Source organism: Chelonoidis abingdonii, chromosome 24 (genome assembly GCF_003597395.2).
Source record: "Chelonoidis abingdonii isolate Lonesome George chromosome 24, CheloAbing_2.0, whole genome shotgun sequence".
Classification (NCBI taxonomy): Eukaryota; Metazoa; Chordata; order Testudines; family Testudinidae; genus Chelonoidis; species Chelonoidis abingdonii.
This window is the reverse complement of record NC_133792.1, coordinates 25,983,645-26,005,691: the sequence shown is the minus strand read 5'-3', so window position 1 is coordinate 26,005,691 and position 22,047 is coordinate 25,983,645. Positions and strand designations below refer to the sequence as shown.

At 38.8% G+C, this 22,047-nt stretch overlaps 1 protein-coding gene across 1 annotated transcript; it reads right to left on the bottom strand.

The window, feature by feature from the left end:
* Window positions 1–2,016: 2,016 nt before the first annotated feature.
* On the bottom strand, window positions 2,017–20,393 carry ZBTB34 (zinc finger and BTB domain containing 34). Its single transcript, XM_032769255.2, has 2 exons — window positions 20,287–20,393; window positions 2,017–8,285 (listed from the first exon to the last, which is right to left on the bottom strand). The coding sequence occupies exon 2, from the start codon at window positions 8,261–8,263 to the stop codon at window positions 6,767–6,769; it is 1,497 nt and encodes a 498-aa protein (XP_032625146.1). The 5' UTR covers window positions 8,264–8,285; window positions 20,287–20,393; the 3' UTR covers window positions 2,017–6,766.
* Window positions 20,394–22,047: the final 1,654 nt, after the last annotated feature.

Here is a 22,047-nt window from a genome sequence, read left to right as displayed (position 1 = left end):
TGATGGTCTCCAAGACACAAGTAAAGGTGATAAGTTAGCACAATGTTCTGCAGAATGCACTTTTATCTTCTAAACATTCAAAGCTAAAACTGATGGACTTTGGTAGACAAACTGAAAAATTACAGATGTACCAAAACTTTCTCTTGCCTCTAAACCCAAAGGCACAGGGGGAACAACAAGGGTATTTTTCTTCCTCTCTCTTAAGGAGTTTGCTGTATACAAACTTAAAATTAAGTTAACATTCTGAGCTCCTAGAAAATGCTCAGCAGTCAGTGCCACAGGAAGGAAGTTTCTCTATCCTCTTACTTAGAAAAGAAATGTCAATGGAAATAACTAAGAGTGTTGCTGCATTGTAGCAGTTGTTGCAGCATGGCAGCCCTTTGTACACTCTTGTGCCAATAGTGATTTCTGCAAGCTGATGAACATTGTGTAATCTCAATGTCAGCTGTCTGTGCACATACTCTGCCTGCTATAAACAAGTCTATATAATACACGATACCATGTAGCTGAGGAATGTGTCAGCCCTATATGCAATACCCCACTCAGTTCCTGGGCTTGCTTCTGGAACTCTATTGCAGCACTAATGATGGCTGTTCTGTGCACTGAAGTAAAAGGAAATGTGGCAAAGATTCTGCAGAAATGGCTGAGTAGCTGCACAAGGTCCCATATACACAGCTTTAAATAGCTGCTGTACATCTCTCCCAAGAGCTTCTAGGACCACTTGATGGTACACAAACATTCCTTCTATAGCTAAAAGGAAACTAGCATGTTTATTAGACTTCCTTCCCCAATGTGTACAATAAACTCTATTTCCCCACTAAACACTAAAAGTTGTTTCCAGATTGAGAGAAATTGTTGATTTCAGTGGTTATCCCCACATTAACTACAAGAATGGAAAAAAAAACAAATACAAGAGGATCTGGAAAGAACAGACGTATGGGTGGCAAATACAATTAAAATTATCTTTGAAAAACTATAGCCAGTAATGTGGGGGGAGAATCTAAAACAGCTATTCAAGAATACATCCTGCAGCTGCATCAGCATTAATAAAAATAAAAAGTTTACATATAATTAACTCAGCCTTGCCTCCACAGAAGTTACAGCAGTAAATCTCTCTCATACAGTGGTAATCCAATCAACTTTATTATGAGAAATTTCCTTTGTTCACAAGCTAACTCCCATGCACAATGGAAGTAAGTTAAAATTGTCACAATTCACGTGCACTAGTTGTAACAAAATAGCAGCATTTGTGTTTTGTAAGATTGCTGCCCGGGCTGCAGGCAAAAAAAAAACCAAAAAACAAAAAAAACACCACCACACTTCTGAAAACTGCCACCCAAGGAAGGACTGGTCTGTCTCAGCAGATATACCTTCGACTGATGGTGGATAATATTTCACTATTGGAAATCATTGGTGACATGGTACCTCCTTGAGAGTTCATCAGTCTAGCTGTGAAAGCAAGGTGTAAGGAATTGTTGGCCGACTTTAGATAGACTTGTCAAGTACCTGTCTACAATTCCAGTATACCCATATTTCTAATCTCACCTTTTTCTTTTCTTAGGAAATGAACTGTATACTTAATGAGGTGTGTGGTGGCCTCTACTGCTCCATGAGGGCACAGAATGATAGCCAACTGTGGAGGCAGAACATTGCAAACAGATTTGAGGTTAGCTAAGTAAATTAACTGTAGTCAGTAATAACCAGTATTAAGACATTTCTTTTGGACCGTGTTTTACATTTCTATGATAAGACGATCTATGACATTTCTGGGATCTATGATAAGTCATGTTTTCTGCAGCATGGTACCAAGTCAGTAGGCTGCTGAGGACTGACTAGCTGGCTCACTAATGGTAGAAGAACTCCGTGGAACAGATTTGCCTCTGGCATTTAAAAAAAGGAACATCTTTGTTAAATTGTAACCTTTTACACAGAGGTTTTCTAAAGTGTGACATACAGATGATGTGAGTCCATTAATATTTAAACTAAATAATTGAATTTATACACTGACAACACTGGTTTGCTCTAGAAGCATTTTAATTTACAAACAGCAATTCCCACTGACTTATTATTTATACCATAAAAAAAAGCAATGTACAAGCAAGAAACAAAAATTCATCAGAACAAAATAAAGCAGCACTGAAATATTCATGTCACAAATCTAAAACAAAATGAATACAAGTGTAAAATATCATTTGAATAAATATTTTAAAATCCATGCTATAAAATAATCCTTAATGGCAAGTTTTTAGTTGTTACAGCATCAGCTTAGCTAGCTTCATTTACTTCATATGGTGATGAAGTGTGGAGTTGTGAGGTTACCAGTTTATATTGCAAGATAATGACACTGAGTTAAGTCATTCAAACTGCTCAAATATTTATCATAAAACAACTCTACAAATAATAGAAGTTATTTAAAAATACCATTTTCTGTTAAGGGAAATAAACACTAACACTGTGCAAGGAAGTAGTGAGTTCTAATCAGATATCCAACCGAAGACTTGCAATACAAGTCCAAAGGTTGAATTCACAGTATACCTAAATTGGGGAGATAGCAATTTATTGTAACTATAAGCAAGCCTGCTCAGTTATCGATGCTTCACATCCTCTGAATAAAAACAGCAACAAAATTGTCTCAGGCTTTCTCTCTTTAAAATTTGTATATAAACTTGCATGATTAAGTGAATATTCATTACAGGGATGGATGAATAATACATTGGGCTTATAATTATATTAAATATAATTATTCTGGCACTTGTTAAAAGATATGTAAGAAATGCACAATGGTTATACACTTTGAACATTTTGAATGACTTTACTGAACTTCTGATTCAGTCACTGAGTATTTGAAAATTACAATTCATGAACTAAACAGATTCATATAAAGAATTTACACAATTCCCAAATACTTTCAAATATAAAATTTAATAAATAACCCTGACCAGTCTAAAAGCACCATTCAAGGGTAAATTGCCCTTGGAAAATAGATTAGGTGTTGCATATTTGAGTCCCGTTCAGTGGTTTCATGTGAAACCCTTTCAGAAAATGACAATAAAAATAATCACAGTAAACTAAAATAAAAGATTCAAATAAGATGCTTTAAAAATGGTAAAGCTCATTCAAGTTCAATCTTTTCCCAGCCCCTGGTTGTATTCCTGTATTCTTCCCATACTTTAACCTAAAGAAAAGTTATAACAGGCCTTACTGTCTTGGCTAGACTAGTAAATAAACTGAAGGCTTCAGCGTAAAACAATTCCTCATGCTTGGGAAGATTATAATATTAAAAAACTAGATTTAGGCCTACAGTATATTCTGCTGAACAGTGAACAGACAGTATCCTTTTTGCTATTAAATGTCACAATAAAATGCAGAAGCATTCATGAGGCTCTGTTGACTACAAATGAACTGACACACTAAGGTATTTACAAACCTATTTTCTAAATGTATTTACAACTTTAATAGAAATTATATGGAAGATAACTGATTAGGGAAACTAAAATAACTGTTTGAAACAAACCACAATCATTAGCAAAAGTATAAAATTCTTTGTTTTCACAGTTTGTAATAATAGGTTAAACATCTAGAGGAAAGGACACTGTCACTGTTTTCACATTTGTCTATGTAATTCAAAAGGTAGATCAAGAAGAGACTCAATTATGAACCAGCCTTATATGGTTTCATGATGTATTTTACTGCCAAATATTTCTTCACATCATTTATTTTTTTGACTTCTGCATTTATTGTAAATGAAATGTGTAAGTTCTGCACTCACTTAAAACCGTACAGAAATAGGTACTGTACATTACTTTCAAAGTCTGCTTAAAATAACTACACAAGATACTCTGTCTTGGTGAACTTGTGAAATGAACTTCAAGTGGATAATGTTTTATGTTTCATGGTAATGTTAATCCTGGCAAACCATCATGTGACAAGGCACAATTTAATTGCTGCTGCCAGATCTGAAGTTCATTTTCTGCTAGATTCACACACTTTATAAGTTTATATGTAATATTCAAAGATGCTCTGCGCTTGCCTACATGTATGCATCCTTTGAAGCACTGCTGGACCTTACAGTACTGTGTTATGGCTTGATTATTCTTAACACTGCTAGCAGTGGAAAGGGTAAATGTTATTCCAAAATGAATAGGAGCAAGTGGAACTTGCAAACTGTTGAATCATGATATTGTAGAAAGAGGGATTTCCTGCTCCTTAACAGTCCCATTACAATGTTTTGAACCTGAACCTGTACAATCAAAGTGATGTATATTTTTGTCAGAGACAATTTTGGATAAGTCACTCTTTGGTAAAATCAAACCAGTTTAATAAATGTATAGATACAAAGAACTATATTTAAATAATGCTTAGACTATGACACACTGACAAACGTCAAGAAATACAAAGTTAACAGCCCTTTCCCTACTCCCCTCAACTCACACTACTATGGAAATAAGCCAACCCAAAGGCACCACAATACAAGTTTAAGATAAAGGGTCAAGCTTAACTCTACATTTCTTGGTTTTTCTACGTGTCTCAAACTTAAATTTTATCAAAACACAATTGTTTGCATTTACTTAAAAAAACATTTATGTAAGAAAAAAACATTTAACTGAAACACCAACACGTGTTTAAACGGTAAACATAGCAATCTAGCCTCTCCTTGATGCACATAACTGTTTCCATTAATGGAAACAGGAGTTCTTCTGTTGCTTCAGGGAGGAACAAATCCCTTACTTAGGCAGTTTTAGGAGGAAAAGGCAGATTATGTACCCAATTTAACTAAAACTGCTCCTACGGAGCAGCTGGGGTTTATACTGTATGTCTGTATTTAGTAACATTAATCCTTATTGCGTACTGACACAATATTAAGAGATAGTGTAAATACACCTTGGATTCGTGGACTAAGGGCCTGAAAAATATTTTAAAATCCCACACAAAGTTATTTGAGTTATAGGAGCCCAAAAAGCATTACAAGCCAGCAAACTTATCTTTTTTGCTTTCCTGCAATCTAAAAATGAGCATTTTAAAAGTTTAATAGCATAATCATAAAAACATTAGCAATCATTGCGAAATGAATCTCAATAAAAAATATAGGCCCAAATGTACATAAAGCTTCATTCTTCTGTATTTTTAAAACATGATTAACAGAACTGTACTTCCTTAATTCTGCCGATAAAGTAGAACTTTATACAGTAATATTTGCCAGCCATGCTTCTGAAGTCTCTTTCAAACCTATCATCTCATTGAACAGATTTTGCTTTTGTTTCACTGTTACCATTAGGTTTCACATTTACTATACTATACTGACCTAAGTTGATAAAGGTAAAGATAGCACCACATAAGAACCAAATAACAAAAACACATTTGGTAATATAAAACAATTTAGAGTATTTTTAAAGTTTTTGTTATTGGTGGTCTCTTTATGAAGAAAACATTAACCACTGAAATAATGGGGAAGCCATAGTGACTCTGTAATACTCACATATATAAAGAACAGACATATTGCTTGCAATTTCCATATAGTATTTTTACAAAAAAAAAAAAAAAGAACAAATTCCAAATGCTGAGAGGTCACTTGGAACTGTAAGTAGGAAGTTACTATGCACCTGAAACAGCTCTCTGGGAAAAGATAAAATACTGCTTGGAAGTACTGTAGCTTAAACTACAACATCCCTTTCCGGCTAGAATTAGCTAACCATTTAGAACAATTAAGTTAGATTTAGTTACCTGGTATGTGTCTACAGTACGAAATGAAGGTAGATTCTGAAGTGAGTAAAAACACATTTAAAACCACAATGCTACTCTTGGGTTTGCTAGTGTCATAAGCATAATGTTTTTAGCACTAGTATAACAATACAAGCTCTATAAAAAAGGTCAGCACCACAGGTTGTCCAGCTTGTACTCTAGACAACTAACAAAAACCCAAACAATTCAATAGTTTAATAATAATAGTTAATTAATAGATTTATGGCATTTGGTTTACCTATCTGCTATAAAGGAAGGATACTTAAACAAGGTTATTCACTTTGCTCACTTTTGGACACAAAGTAATATTTTAATAAAATGAATACCAAGTAACTTTCTTCTTTAAAAAAGAAAAAATATCCCAGAAAAGTCCTAAGTCCTAGGTAGAGATGAGACTTAAGAGTAGAAAGCTTTGTACATTATATTAACTTTGACATACTCTTACATTCACCCCAACCAGAATAGGAAAAGTGAAAGTGTTTGTTATTTAGATGTTTGTTATATATATACATATATAAAATTGCAAGCTACCAAAAAATAGCTATTTCAAAAACTAAAGACGTTTCTTTGACACCTGGAGGGGACTCATAAGAAAACAGTCTTTCCCCATAGTGCTGCATAACCCCCATTATTAGGAATGGAAGTTAGGAAGCACAATGACAGAATATATACCCTCTTAGTGTATCCAGCAGGGCTGCTCGTCTTATTTTAATATCCTTCCCTGGTGGAATTTGTATCTTGCCAGATCAGCCAGCAAAGAACAATTTTAGCCTACTTCCCCCTCTGGACACCTAGAATACTATATCCTTTATACTTTAAGCATCTTCAAGAGCAAAAAATACCCAGCTTCCTTTGAAACAATGGACAATCATATAGCCTCCTTCAGAAACTGTTTTGACCAGATTTCCAAAAGGTCAGGAAAATTAAAAGGCTGATATACCTGTACTGAAGACTATTAACGAAGCAACAAATTTAAAAATGCATTCATTAATGTGCTTTGTTAGGGTGGAACTTAGAACATAGTATTTTAATCAGGTGTGTTAGACGTGTGAATTTCCATACTAGAATCCATAGCTTCAGAGGCTGAAGTGTCATTATCTATTTTCTGTTCAAGAAATGCTTCTGTTCTTTCTGGAGATTCTATCCTGTTTCTTACTTCTGCTACCCCAGGGTGATTTTTTCTTAAATGCTGATTTAGCGTCCCTTGGAAAGGAAAACATTTCCCACAGATCTCACAGCGGAAGGGTTTATCATCCGTGTGGCCACGAATATGATACTCAAGTTGGTCCTTGCGTGTGTATTTCTTCCCACAAAACTTGCACACAAAAGGGGTAATTCCCATATGTAATCGCATGTGTCGATCAAGGCTCCCTTTCTGGTTGAAAGACTTTCCACAGTAAATACAAATTAACCTCTCATTGTATGGATACCAATGACCTCTCGCATTTCTTTCCCGTGGACTGCTTTCATATCCTGGGTTACTCACTATGGTCTCACCATCAGCCCCTTGCATTAAGCCCTGAACATCACTATGTAAGTGACCAGAGGATACCCGTTTTTGGCGTCCACGACCTCCTCTGAAACAACTCAGCATGGACCTTGAAGGACTTGAATTGCTCAGGCTTCCAAAGGTTTCAGACATGTTAGTAGACTGGGATGAGGCATGGGAAAATGAATAAACATGTTGTAATACAGATCCATAGGAGCCAACATTTACTGCAACCACTTGCTCTCCATCAACCATTTCAGTATGGTATCCATCATCACCAAGTGAGGAGCTATCAGAACAACTTGGCCGGTCAGATTTTTCCATTTTAACCTTCACCTCTGCAATCTGGCTCTCCCTTACTATCAGGTCCCCTTGCTCAGGATCACCTTCAATCTGAATTTCATATTCAGAGACACTTCCACTGCTTCCTCGATCCGAGTGCCCTTCTTCATGCAGACGACTGCGTAAAATTTTCCCTGTAGCAGTTTCCATCCTTAGATCACTACCCACAGTTGGTTGTGGCACCTGAGAGCAATAAGGAGGAGATATTTCGACAGGATTGGCAAAGTAGCTGCTATCTTTTACTCCATTGTGGCTTTCTTGAGTTTCTTCAGCACCAACAGTGACAGAGTCAACATCACCAACACTGATCTTTGAATGGATACTCTCCAATATCTGTGTGCACTTGTCAATGACACACTGCATCTGTAGAAAGCTAGCTGCAGTTAGAAAACTAACAACATCCTTCAGCTGCAAGGACATCCTTCCAGTGTAACAAAATGAAAGTAACTGTTCAAAGACATTAGGGTTTTTAATAACTGATATTGATAAGCCACTCATGGTGCTTAATGCTGAATGATCACGGAAATATGGAGAACTGGCAGCTAGAACAGCTTTATGGGCTCTAAATGGCTGACCCTGAATATGCACAATTATGTCACATAGCTTCCCTTGCAGACGAAGCTCATTTAATTGGCTCAGAACAGTGTTGCTGTACTCGGGCACATCAAACTGAATGAAACTGCTGCTGTCCATTTCTATTGATGTAGAACGTAATCTGTGAAAGAAACAAAAAGATATATAACTCGGGATTTATATACATTGTACATTTCAAAGATAAGTGCAAACACATGCTTAAAGTGTATCCTGTGTGTAATGACAAATTAATTCAAGTTAAAATAAAAGGTCTAAGGTACATCTTAAGGCCAGGAATATTTTTTACAAGCGGTTTGTCTCCTACTTACATCTTTGTCCACTGGCTCACTGGTTTGAGCACTGGCCTGCTAAACCTAGTGTTGTGAGTTCAATCCTTGAGGGGGGCCATTTAGGGAACCGGGTAAAAATCTGTCTGGGGATTGGTCCTGCTTTGAGCAGGGGGCTGGACTAGATGACCTCCTGAGCTCCCTTCCAACCCTCATATTCTGTGATTCTACAATTCAGTGGCTCTTATATAACAGGACACAACAATGGTTCTTCATGAGTGTCCATATCCAATCTAAAAGTAGCTTTATAACACAGGGACGCAATTTCACATTTCAATTGGGGTGGAAAGGGCAACTTCTAATGGGGGCCCTGGAAGCTCTCCAAATTTTTGAAAGATAAATGTCAAAATCCATACTCAGTCCCAATCACAGCTTCAAGGGGAGATACCTCATTCTATTCATCCTAGGAAAAACAGATTCTGAAGCACAAGCTGGCAACCCCCTAATCCACAGGCTGGGCTAGGGGTGGAGACAGGGCAATTCGGCAGAGGATGAGCTGGTACCAGTCATGCTCTGTAAGCCAGGAGAGGGGAAAAAGAGAGTGTTCACTTGCTTATGGAGAAGATTGGGCTCCTCACAACCACGGTATTCCATGACAGCAAGTCCCACCTATACACCATCAGACACCCAACAATGAAGTCCCACCTACATCCACTGAACTGTGCGTTTTCTGCTCCTCACATGAGACAGAAGAGCCATGTCAAATCTCCTGTTTCATCGCTTCTCTAGCAACCAACACTTCCAGCCCCCTTTGCCAATCACAACTGCCATCCCTGAGCCCTGGTGCCAAGCAGTGGCAAAGGAGAGTGGCAATAGATGAGGTTAGAACAGAGCTGCAGTCAGACAGGCAAGTCCCTGAGGCTACGCCAGGTAGGTTAGGGAATGGAGACTCCAGGTTGCCCACAGGGCTCTTCCCAGGGAGAATTTCAGGGAGTGCAGACAGTGTCTGGGCCTGGAGCCTGAGCTGCTCACACAGGGTAAGGAGCATGGGTTTATGGGGGGATGACACTGACCACTCTGCCCAACCCAAACGGAATCTCTGTTATAACATCAGCATCTGGCAGGAATGGTAAAACAAGAATAAGGAACCTGATTAATATTGAGTTTCCAGCAGGAGTCATAACCTCTCAAGTGTGTGCTGGACCATGGAACTGGAGACCATTCAGACTCCCACCAGGTATTGTTGCAGCACCTTGTGCTGCTGCTCGCCACTATGCCCACCCATGATTCAGTTGTCTAAAAGTAATTTTTCTGAAACACTTATTTCATAAAGTGCAACACAGTCTTCTAGAGTTTGTTAAAGAAATCCACAAGCTTACAAATTGTTTACTTCTTGTGATCAGAACTTACTATACAGAGGAATTTTTAGTATCCATCTCCAATACGTAGATATGCATTGTTCATATGCACTACTAATATACAGCCAAAGTGATTCACAGTGAGAATGTGTCTAAACACATTTAATAGAATAGAAGGTTATGTTATTGCAATGTGTGGATGAGGTAAGTCTTGTAGCATTATTTCCAGTGGTGACAGAAAATGAATCCTTAAAAAAAAAAAAAAAAAAAAAAAAAAAAATCACCTAGTAGGGGGATCATTTATAGACTCATAGCTTTAACTCAATAGGACCATTGTTGATCTTTATCTACCTTCTGACCACGTCTAGCTACAGAATCTCACCCACCCACTCCTGTAACAAACCCCTATGTCTAGCTACTCAATGTGGGTTAAACTTCAGGTGAGCAAATCTCCCACAACGTCACCTTGTTCCACCAACTCGCAAAGTAAAGAGCGTTCGCTTCAGAATAGGCCAATTCCTGGAGGAAAATTCCTTCCCACCAAACCTAATGGATCAAGCTAAACCCTGAGATGTGCAAGATCACAGCCAGACAGTCGAATAATCTCATTATAAAGCACTCAGACTACCCACCCCATCTTACATCTCTATCACAGATGACTGTGCATACATGATGGATTAGAAAATTCAGGTAATGCAAAAATTAGCCCATATCATCTTACTATCCCTCCAGTAACTTATCCAGCTCACTCTTAAGCCGATCAAGTCTTTTGCCACCACTGCTCCCCTTGGAAGGCTGTTCCAGAACTTCACTCCTCTGATGGTTAGAAACCTTCATCTAATCTCAAGTCTAAACTTCCTGATGGCCAGTTTATATCCATTTGTTCTTGTGTCCACATTGGTACCGAGCTCAAATAATTCCTCTCCCTCCCTGGTATTTATCCCTCTGATATATTTATAGAGAGCAATCATATCTCCCCTCCGTCTTCTTTCGGTTAGACTAAACAAGCCAAGCTCTTTGAGTCTCCTTTCATAAGGCAGGTTTTCCATTCCTCGGATCATCCTAGTAGCCCATCTCTGTACCTGTTTCAGTTTGAATTCATCCTTCTTAAACATGGGAGACCAGAACTACACACAATATTCCAGATGAGGTCTTACCAGTGCCTTGTATAATGGTACAAACACCTCCTTGTCTCTACTGGAAATACCTCGCCTGATGCATCCCAAGACCATATTAGCTTTTTTCATGGCCATATCACATTGGCGGTTCATAGTCATCCTGTGATCAACCAATATTCCAAGGTCCTTCTCCTCCTCTGTTACTTCCAACTCATGCATCCCAAGTTTATAACAAAAATTCTTGTTATTAATCTCTAAATGCATGACCTTGCACTTTTCACTATCAAGAGAATCCAGGGGTCTACTAGACATATAGGTTACTGCACTAGCTATTTCTTAATGGGTCCATAGACTATATATCTGATACAAAGGACACTAGCAGCATATACTTGACACTTTTCCTCCCCCATCTCCACTTTCCTAATATTTCAACTCCTCAAAAATTACTCTCAAAATTTATACTGAAAATATTAAGGTCTGGAATTAGAATCACAAAAGCAAGGAAATTCCAAATGAAGGTGACATTTCATTCTTAATCTGCAATTCTTATTCTGAGCATCAGAGGTCTCCAGCACCGCTAAACTCACATACCATGTGTGCTACAATACTCAACGCAAAAAGAAAAAAAGAGAGTGTTAAGGATTGACTTTCAACTATCTTTGAACTTCCTTCCTTTTATGGTTTTCAGCCTGTCCCCTATTACTATCTGCAGGTTATACATATGCATTTGAAATGATTATTTTCTTGCGTCCCTTTTTTAGCCTCTCTTTTTCATGTTTTGTCTAGAAATTTCAGATTTTATTGGGATATTAATTGTTCTCATGTAGATCTTGAGTAGCAACAATAGTGCAAAGGAGCAACACTATCTAGAAAGTCAAAAAACTCCCCCAAAACATTCTCAACTTTTCAACATGTGTCTGGAAGTGTTGTTCAAAGAGGCCCCATAGAAAAAAGTAAGTTTCAAGGTAGAAAAACTAAACAGAAAGGCATTCTGTACAAACTTACTACATCTAAGAAAAACATGTATGTTATCAAAATGTAGGAGAGAAGTCTGAAATATCCATTTTAAATCATTTAGAAAGCTATTTTAGGTATAGTCTTGTGTATTAATTATATATAAAACACAGTGCAAGGAGTATGTCAGGTCTTCACCAGAAAAGGTTTGCTGTTATTCCTATGATGGCAAATTCTCCTAGTGCAGACTCACCTTATACCAGGGCCCCGAAAAATATAAGCTATACCGGCAAAACCACTCTTTTGCCAGTAGATTGCCATCTACACTAGGGCTTTTGACACTATACACCACTATCTGACATTGTTATACTGGCAAAAGACTTGAGTGTAGTCCTGGCCATACTTCCACTCCCATGTAGTTCTAGGAACTAAAACAAAATATTCAGATTTTGAGGCCATAAGGGACCACTGCCTGCATAACACAAACTGAACCACTTCACCAGTAATTTATACATCAAGACCATAATTCCTTGTTGAGCCGCAGCATGTCTTTTAAAAATATTCAGCCTTGATTTAAAGGCCTCAAGTGATGGAGAATCCATCATATACCAAGGTAAGTTGTTCCAATTGTTAATTACCCTCACTGAAAAGAAGTGCACTCTATCTTGAGCTTCCAACCACTGGATTTTGATATGCCTTTTTCTTAAAGAGCTATCTACTATCAAATATTTTCCTCCATGTAGGCTGATCAAGTCACCAGTTAACCTCCTGAATAAGATTAACAGATGAAGCTTCTTAAGTCTTTCACTATAAGGCATGTTTTCCAAACTTTGAATAATTCTTCAACAGCTTTTCTGACACCTTTCAAAATTTAACATCGTTTTTGAAGCATGGACACTAGAACGGTGTTCCAGTAATATCTCACTTATGCTATAAACAGAGGTGATACCACTTCCTTACTCCCACTTGCTATTCCCATTTTTATACGTCCAAGGATCGCATTCGCCCTCTTAGCTAATGCGTTACACTGCCTAACCTTATGGTTCTATAACGCCATCTACCAACACAGTATCTCGAGTGCACCAGAAGCTTATGTTCCATTGGTTATTTATCATGACCCTACTTCTTAGGACAAGGTTAACATTACTTCAGATAGGAGTAGTTTCTTAAAGTAACATACAAACAGCAAGGTCTATCAAAAAAAAATCTCATTTTTCAATAGTGGAATCAATAGAAGGTGATGTAATAAACTTGGTATTTCATTTTCATACCTATAATGGTAACAGCAGGAAGGCATTGTGTAACTACTATATGGAGCCACACACTTGCCAAGCTCATATTTAATTTCTGCTTTTAAGTCTGCACCTGTTTAGTTTCATTCACTTGCTGAGACATACCTGTCTGTTAAAACTGTTTGTGAATCATATAAGCTATAATCACATATTTAAATGTATGGAAGCCAAAACCCTGCCATATACGATTTTTAAAGATCATCATTAATATAACCATAGACAAAAACATTAAAATAACATGTGTAAAAATAACTTTTCTAAGTATTTCTCTCAGTCCCAACCAAAATTTAGACTGAACTGTCATCAACTGTAACCTCATACTTTGTTTTGAAGGAAAAAAAATGCTCCCCTAACACTGAGATTGGCTACAGCATTCTGACTCTGATCAAAGTGTAGGAGAAAGCTGAAAAAAACCAGTATGCTGTAATGGATATTCATGAAGACCTCATCTTAACTTTAAAAGATTTGAGTGCTTACTCCACTAATTTGTTAGAATCTGAAAGAACTTTTTTATGCAATCTGACATCTTATACGCCACTATGATCATGTATGAGGACTTTTCAGTGTTTTTCATTTAGAAAGTTGACACTTTGGGCACTATGATCAGTGCTGAAAGTTTCAGAGCCAGATCCTCAACTACTGCTGGATTAGAAAATTAGCTTAAAGCTCACCTTTGAGTTCCTACAGTCTTGCAGCTGCTATGGGCAGTCATCAGGTTAGAACTGCCTACTTTTACACATGCTACTAAAAGGGCAAAGCAGTTGAAACTGAAGCCAGAAATTGGTGAAGTATAGGGCCCCCTACTAGGCCCCCTTTTCTTTAGCCTCATCTCTTGTGTCAGTCCTGGAGAGCAGGATTGTGTAGAAGCCTCTTTGCCAGCTCTATTCCACTGAAGGATTCCTCACCTTGCACTGGGGTGTTCCTCCCAGGCCCTTATACACTGGCTTTATGGAGAGAATCTGCTAACAGTGTGACACAAAGGGTCTTTGCTATGTTAATGAATCTGGCCCTCAGTTTTGTAAGAACATAAAAAAGCCATACTAGTCAGACCAATGGTTCATCTAGCCCAGTATCCTGTCTAGCCCAGTGGCTCTTCTGCAATTAGTAAACAAATAACATTTTATTAAGGATTGATTTTCCTGGAGAAAACAGCTTCTTGTAGGACAAAAATAACTTCAATTGTAGTATTTAACCACAAAGCACTTGTACTTCACTTTATATTAAGTAGACTACAAATATATAGTATGGCTCACTTTTCAGCCATTCCTAGGTTTAAGCTGCCATTTTCCTGGAAATCTTTTGTCTTTAGCCTTTCAAAAAGCACAAAAAACTGTAGTTTTTTTCTATTTAATTCAAATGAAATAAGTAGAACATACTGATTATTTAGTGAAATAGATTTTGAAATATATATAAAGGGACTTTTCCAGACGATTCACACAATTAATAAAATATTCACAATAAAGTCTTGGCTTTTTGGATCCACGCACTTAAAACAAATTCTATAAGGGATAGCTGTATCTATATATAACCACAAACACACATCCCCATACATACTTCTATGGAGTTCATATATGGCAGCTACACCCCAGACCAATACTATTCCTTCCTTGTAAACCACAGAAGAAAAGAATGAATGACTGGAAGAACACTTCTTCAGAACATCTTTTTAAGCTTACCAGAACAGATAAACTGCTACAAAATATTAATATTAGTGTACTGATTATATTTTTCTAGCGGTCTGGCATAATATGAGAAGTTTTACTGTACATTGCACAAATGAGGACTAACATTTAAGAATTGCTGTGCATGAAGGCAAAGGAGTGCTGAGGTAATCAAACACCTGCTGAAATCATAGTGTCTGAATGACCAAGATCAAAAACAGGTAACCTGGCAGCAGATCATCTCTCTACTCAAAAGTTTCCTATTATGCTTCATATTTACCAATATGTGTCAAACTTTGTCAACTGGAACATCCAAAGAAGGTTTCAGGAGACAAGGGAATAAGAAGGCAGAGACATTTTTAAAAAATTGTACTGAGGCCAACAAATAATGCCTCAATACCCTAGTTTAAATCACCATATACAAGGAATTCCCAAATTTGGTTTGTCACTTGTTCAGGGTAAACTCCTGGCAACACGAGATGGTTTACCTGAGCGTCCACAGATATGGCCACTTGCAGATCCCAGTGGCCGCAGTTCGCCATTCCCAGCCAATGGGAGCCACAGAAAGTGTTTCAGTTGTTCATTGTATTATAAAATCTGTATCCTGGAAGTTAAAGCTGTGCAAGAGTCAATTTTTAAACTGATAATCTAACGGGGGACAATTTAGAGGGGGACCACTTGTGGGACAATTATGGGCTCATAAATATAGGGTAGTTTTTTTGTTTGTTTTTTAGACTTTGGCATCATTAGCAGAGAAAATAATTGATTCATTTTACTTCAGAGAGTGCCTGATATGGGATATTATTGGTACAGACTCACCTTATAACTGTTCCTCATTCCAAGGCAAAAAAAAAATCATTCATTTTTGTCCCAGAGTTACTTTCATTCTGCACAAACCCGGTGTCCCATCACTTTTTTTTTTTTTAATTATTTACGTCAGAAATAAAGAATCATTAAACCAAAGTTAAATAAATAGTTAATGTACCCTAAAGGAATAAATCCCACAACAATTTCTGCATGAATTTATTTGTAGCCTTCATTTTGAATCTCTCCTATTTGGGCCTTGGCAAGTTGCAAAGTACAGGTACAAAAACCAGAGTACACAAATATAGAATTCTGAGCTCAGTACAAGTAATAATTTATTGTGAATCACTAAGAAAGTGAATAGGATCTGGAGTTAGCCCCTGGGTCCAGAACGATATCACAATGCTACTGAAAGATGCTGCAATTTAGCTCAGTAACATTCTGCACTTTTTACTGTTGCACTAAAGCTTCATGTTGTTTATTTTTTCTCGATAGCACAGAATGTAGTTTTTCTCTGTATCTTTCGTATCTAAGGTAACATCAAAGCACTTTATATTGTACTGTGTTAGATACTGGCAAACCAAGAGCCACCCTGCACATAAAAACTCCTCGCACTCCTTGGATGCATGAATGCCAGATACCGACAGGGGGAACACTGGTCATGACTCCAGGCTATTCCCAGAACTTTTTAAAGAGATACAGTGCCTTTAACTGCTATCTCATCGGCCATGCAAATAGGCAGAAATGGTCTTGGATTAATGTCATTCAAAAGGACTACATCTGTAATAATATGACAATACTGCACTGCCAACATTAAGAAGGAAACCAAGTCTCTCAAGACTGGAGGAATATAGAAGTTTGCGGTGTATTTCATAACAAATTTGATTAAGCATCCTTTCTTGACATAATTGGGGAAAAAATCCCATGTCCCAAAACCAAATACAGAAGTCAAAAGATGCCAAATATTTTCTTTCAATTGTTAAGAAAGGTGTACAGGTCACATAACATATACAGACTCCTTAAACTTCCCACAACACAAGGCACCAAGACAACCAACTAAAAGTACACTTGGCAGGGGTCAAAAGTTGTACATCAAAAACCATGAAAGTGTATGTGACTGAGAGGGCAACTTGAAATAAAATTTGTGCGTGTTGTGGTTTTGAAAGTTCTCTCCTGGAATCACTAAATTAACATACTTTTGTTTAGGACAGATGGAACCTTAGCGTGTCTTGTAATTGTAAGGCTATTAAAAATAACTGGACAACAATTTAAATCATGCCCCGGCTCTATTCCCCAAAAAAACTCCAAATCCCAACTCCTGAGAAAAAGGAGTTGACAGAATACCAGGCATAAGAAATGCTGCAGTATCCAGTCCCTCCATTTTTGTGCACAGGCAGGCTATTGAAGATTACAAATTTCAGGGAGAAAAATTCTTGTTAATTTTAATCTTCTGCCCAATACGAACTAAAAAGGGAAATAGTAGAGAGAGACACAATGTGAACATGTCCTCATCACACATATTCAGAACAGATCCAACACTTTAGTGGTAAGCCATCTATCAGAGGAGCTATAAAAATTACATATTATTGCTAGCCAAAAAACAAGAATTCCATTTTGCAAAACAGATTTAGCTTTTATATGGTTTCCATTCCATATTGGGATGAAACCAAGACCTTTCAAAAATTTTCATGATAAAACATGAGACTCGCCCCCTAATAGCCAGCGAGACGCTTGACAAACAGATGCATGTCCCTGGTCAATGTTCTCTTCACTGTTACAACCTTTTAGTATACGGATTTGAACCTAGGTGTCTCACATCCCAGGCAAATGCCCTCCCCACAGAGCTATAACCATTTTTGGACTCTTTCTCGCTCTCTCACATTGGAGCTGTTCTAATTTGCATAAATTAACTATTTATTAGGTCCAACAGAGTGTGACTATAATCCAGTGATTAGGTTCAAGTTTGTGTTCCAAATCATCAAGCACAGCAGGGACATGAACCTGGTTCTCCCATATCCTAGGTGAGTGCCCTAATCACTGGGTTATTGGCTATTTTAGGTAGGGTGACCAGATGTCCCAATTTTATAGTGACAGTCCCGATTTTGTTGTTTTTTTCCCTTATATAGGTACCTATTACACCCCACCCTCTATCCCGATTTTTTACACTTGCTATTTGGGTCACCCTAATTTTAGGGCAGTTCCCTCTTACACCAGAAAGTCTATACTGGACTTCAGAAACCTTCCCAATGAAAGTTTTAGCAAAACTAGTAATTTCCATGAAAAGTTCCAGTTTGACAAATCAGCATTTTCCAGCAAAGTTTTTGAAAAATTGAGTTTTGCTGAAAAAAATTCCCATCAGTGCTAGTAATTTGAGCAGTTGGTTAAAAACGTTTGCCCTGTCAAACTTTAATAGTGTAATTTTAAAGACGAGCGCTTTTAGTTAATTAAAGTAGTAAATTATTAGATTATAAACATACTGTATCTTGCAATGCACCAAGAACAGTGTGGCATCTAGACATAGCAATTGAGACACCAGAAATACAGACAAATTTAAGACTACTTCTTTGAACAATATTACAACACAGAAAATACTTCTGAAACAAACATGAGGACTGCTTTCCCTCTTATTGCTGCTACGTGCATTGCTGGCTTATATAAAAATGATTGTAGTGAAAATAAACCGGTAATGATTCGAAGACTAGGAGACAACAAACTTTTCACAACCAATTCAAGTTTCAGATAGTCCAATTTTAGCTCAAAAAGTCAGTTTAATGTAAATCCATATATATGTACACACCTAATTCCAGTAACAGCAATATCATCAGTGAAAGACTGGAAGTACTGTAACTAAGAACTGGACACAAAGGTTAGGTGCCAGACAAGTACAATATATGCATTGGAACCACAAGATTTGAAATCAGCAAGATATTTAACAAGTAATCATCTGTGTAGTCTTCATTTTGTGCACATATCTGAGCACTTATGCAGACACCAACATTTCCATTTTCATCATTTATAGTCAAGTATTCAATGGTTCCTAAATCACAATTATAGCAACCTTTGTTCCAAATCTGAGAAACCAGATGTTTCAACAAGCCACTGGCAACATGGACAAGTCTGTTAGCATCATCTGTTTTGAAAAATACATACCCTTTACTTTGTCACAGCTAAACTGTAAAATACATTATGTTTAATATTTGATATTACTATAGATGAAGAATATGTAATTAATATTAATGACATGTTTGGCTGGTTTTCTAATTTCTAATAACTTTTTACATTTTATATAACCACACAACATCAGTCATTTTCTTGCTCTAATAGCATTTTAAAGGAATGAAAATTAATGAAGTTAGCCATCTATTTAGGAATTTATAACAAAATTATCACTACAGTACATTAAAAGAACATGACATCCACCTGTACTTTCCATGTCAGTACTTTCCATCTCTCCCTTGTTACATCACTTTCTTCTAATTGGATTTTTTTTATTGTTACTATTCAACAGTCTCCATAAGACCTTTAGGCTGGCCATTCTACTGCTATCACTAAGGGGGAAAAGGGATGGCAAAGCATGGACTCTTTCTGATCTCAGGCAGCTGCCCAAATCCTGACACTTTCACCCACAACCATGTCAGCCACAATGTCTCTCTACTCTGCAATGTGTTGTACTGTAGCTATTTCTAACTAAGTAGTCCTGGCCTCCTTTCCTCACCTTTAAAATCTAGTAGTTTTCATTTTATTACAGATTGGTCTCCAATTTCAGAGGGAGGAGGCAGAAAGGGGGCTTTAAAAATAAATCCAAACTCAGCAAGCTTATTTTTCTCTATGTTCCTGCAGTAAACTAACGTATGCATAACAGAAGGTTTTTAAAACTACTTTAGACATTTTTTCCCCAAAGGGAAAAACAAAGGTCTATCTAAACTAAAAATTAACTATAGTTTTAAACTCTTCAGAAGAAATGTTTAGTCTGTGTGTCTGTCTACCCTTAAGCATAAGAAGTTCTACACCAGGCAGTATAAACAATTCTCATTGTAGTCAGAGGGCACTATATGAAAATATTAGCTTTACAGAAATCTTCAATATTTATAACTCACCACCTCCCAATTTTCAGGCCAAAATGAAACTAAATCATAAATTTAAATTATATGCTGGAATATTCTGAGCAGGCTCACTCCATGCAGGAGACGAGAACTCTCCCTGGGAAGCCGGGAGGTCAGGTTCTGCCGGAGCACAGCTCACTGGGCAGTGACTAACTGAGTGCTCGCTGAGCTGCCCGTGCCCAGCAGTTTCCATATTGCATTTCGGGAAGCGCAGAATCCCCTCCCCGCAAGCAGGACTAGTGCCAAGGCAGGCGAAGAGGAACGGGGCAAAGCAGCCAGCGAGCCCACCCAAGGACCGGGAAGCCAGAGCCTGCAATGCTGCCCATCCGCCCCGCCCGAAGCAGCCCTGGGCAGCGGGCCGCAGGCGAGGGAGCAATGCCCTGCGAGGGGCTGGAGGAGAACACGCAGCGCCCATCCTCCCTCCGCCCCGGGGAGGAGCTGCACAGGGACCCTGCCCGCCTGGGAGGCCTGGGCTCCCGCCGCGGCGGCTACTGCTCCGGGGGCAGAGGGAACGCGGCCTGCCCCAAGGCCCTCGGGCCCCGCGCCCGCTGCGAGCGGCTCCTCACCTGGGAGTGTCGGGGTCTCTCACATGGCGAGTGCCCAGCCCGGCCCGCTCCCTCTCACGGCCGCTTCCCGCCCGCTCCCACAGCTAATTGCACCGGAAGTGCTTCCCGAGTAGCACTTCCGGGTCACCCGCAGACGGAAGGGGGTGAGGGCCTGGTGGCTCGGCTGTCCGAGGGGCCCGCGCGCCCGCCCGCCCTCACGCAGCCGGCAGCTGCACGGCGGTGCCCCCATGTCCGCATGAAACCACTGGCCTTGTAGCGGCGCTGCGCGCCGCGAGCGCGGACGCTGGTCCCTGCACAGGGCCTTGTCCCCCAGGAGATGCTTAACGCTGCCCATGGCTCGGGCGGGCTCAGCTCGTAAAGAAACCGAACTGTTCCATGCCCCGCTGTTAATTTCAGAACGTGGCGGCGCTTCCTGCATACGCCCGCTGGGTGTTGCACGTGCTGCAGTAGGGAGGATTTCAGCAGTGTTCCCACCTCATGGGACCACCTGGCCGCCATAGCAGAAGACTGAAGTGCGTGTACAAAAGTTCCCTTAAGTAGGCCTTGTCTACACTACAAGTTTATTTTGAATTTAGCAGCGTTAAACTGAATTAATGCTGTCCACACAACAAAGCCCTTTATTTCAATATAAGGGCTCTTAATACCGATATCTGTACTTCTCCCTGACGAGGGGAGTAGCACTGAAATCGGTATTGCCATTTCGGATTAGGGTTAGTGTGACTGCAATTCAACGGTATTGGCCTCTGGGAGCTGTACCACAGTGCACCATTGTGACCGCTCTGGACAGCAGTCTGAACTCAGATGCACTGGCCAGATATACAAGAAAAGCCCCCCGAACTTTTGGATTTCCTTTCCTGTTTTCCCGGCATGGAGCACTGGTCAGCACAGGTAACCATGCAGTTCCAGAATCAAAAAAGAGCTCCAGCATGGTCCGTACGGGAGATACTGAATCTGATATCTGTATGGGGAGATGCATCTTTTCTATCAGAACTCCATTCCAATACACGAAATGCCAAAACATTTGAAAAAATCTCCAAGGCTATGATGGACAGAGGCCACAACAGGGACTCAACACAGTGTTGTGTGAAACTTAAGAAGCTGAGACAAGCATACCAGAAAGCCAAAGAATGAAATGGACACTCCATAAATAGATGATGCCTCGTTAGTGATTAGCACATGACTAGTCTTTCCTTTTGCCCACCACCACAGTTCTCTAGTAGCATCAACATTTCTCTCCAAAACATCATTGAGCCGCAGTGCATGAGGCTTTATGTAGACTCAGTGTTAATGATCCATAATTACATGAACGAACTGATCCCTGGTAAAGTGTACTTCTGCAGCTCACTGAGTATTACTTTACATTTGCTGCTCTCAGATAAGTCTGTGCAATCATAGGATAACCTTCTATACTCAGCAAGTCACAGGATCTCACTTTAAAAAAGAGAGAAAAGAGCCATTTTTTAATTTCTGACATTTTAACAAGTTGTAGCAAACGCCACAACATTTTCTTGTCTCATTCTGTCATTGGTTGATTGGATTGAAAAAATTATGCATCTGTCTTTAAACAGCAATGACTTACACTCATACTCAGCCAGTATGTCGCTGTCTCTGGCATCTGGCATAATGAGTTAACTCGGGTCAGCAACCTTTCAGAAGTGCTGTGCCGAGTCTTCATTTATTCACTCTAATTTAAGGTTTTGCGTGCCAGCAATACATTTTAATGTTTTTAGAAGGTCTCTTTCTATAAATCTATAATATATA

Excerpts from the sequence above, each read along its gene's own strand:
- ZBTB34 (XM_032769255.2), bottom strand. The coding sequence starts at position 8,263 with ATGGACAGCAGCAGTTTCATTCAGTTTGATGTGCCCGAGTACAGCAAC.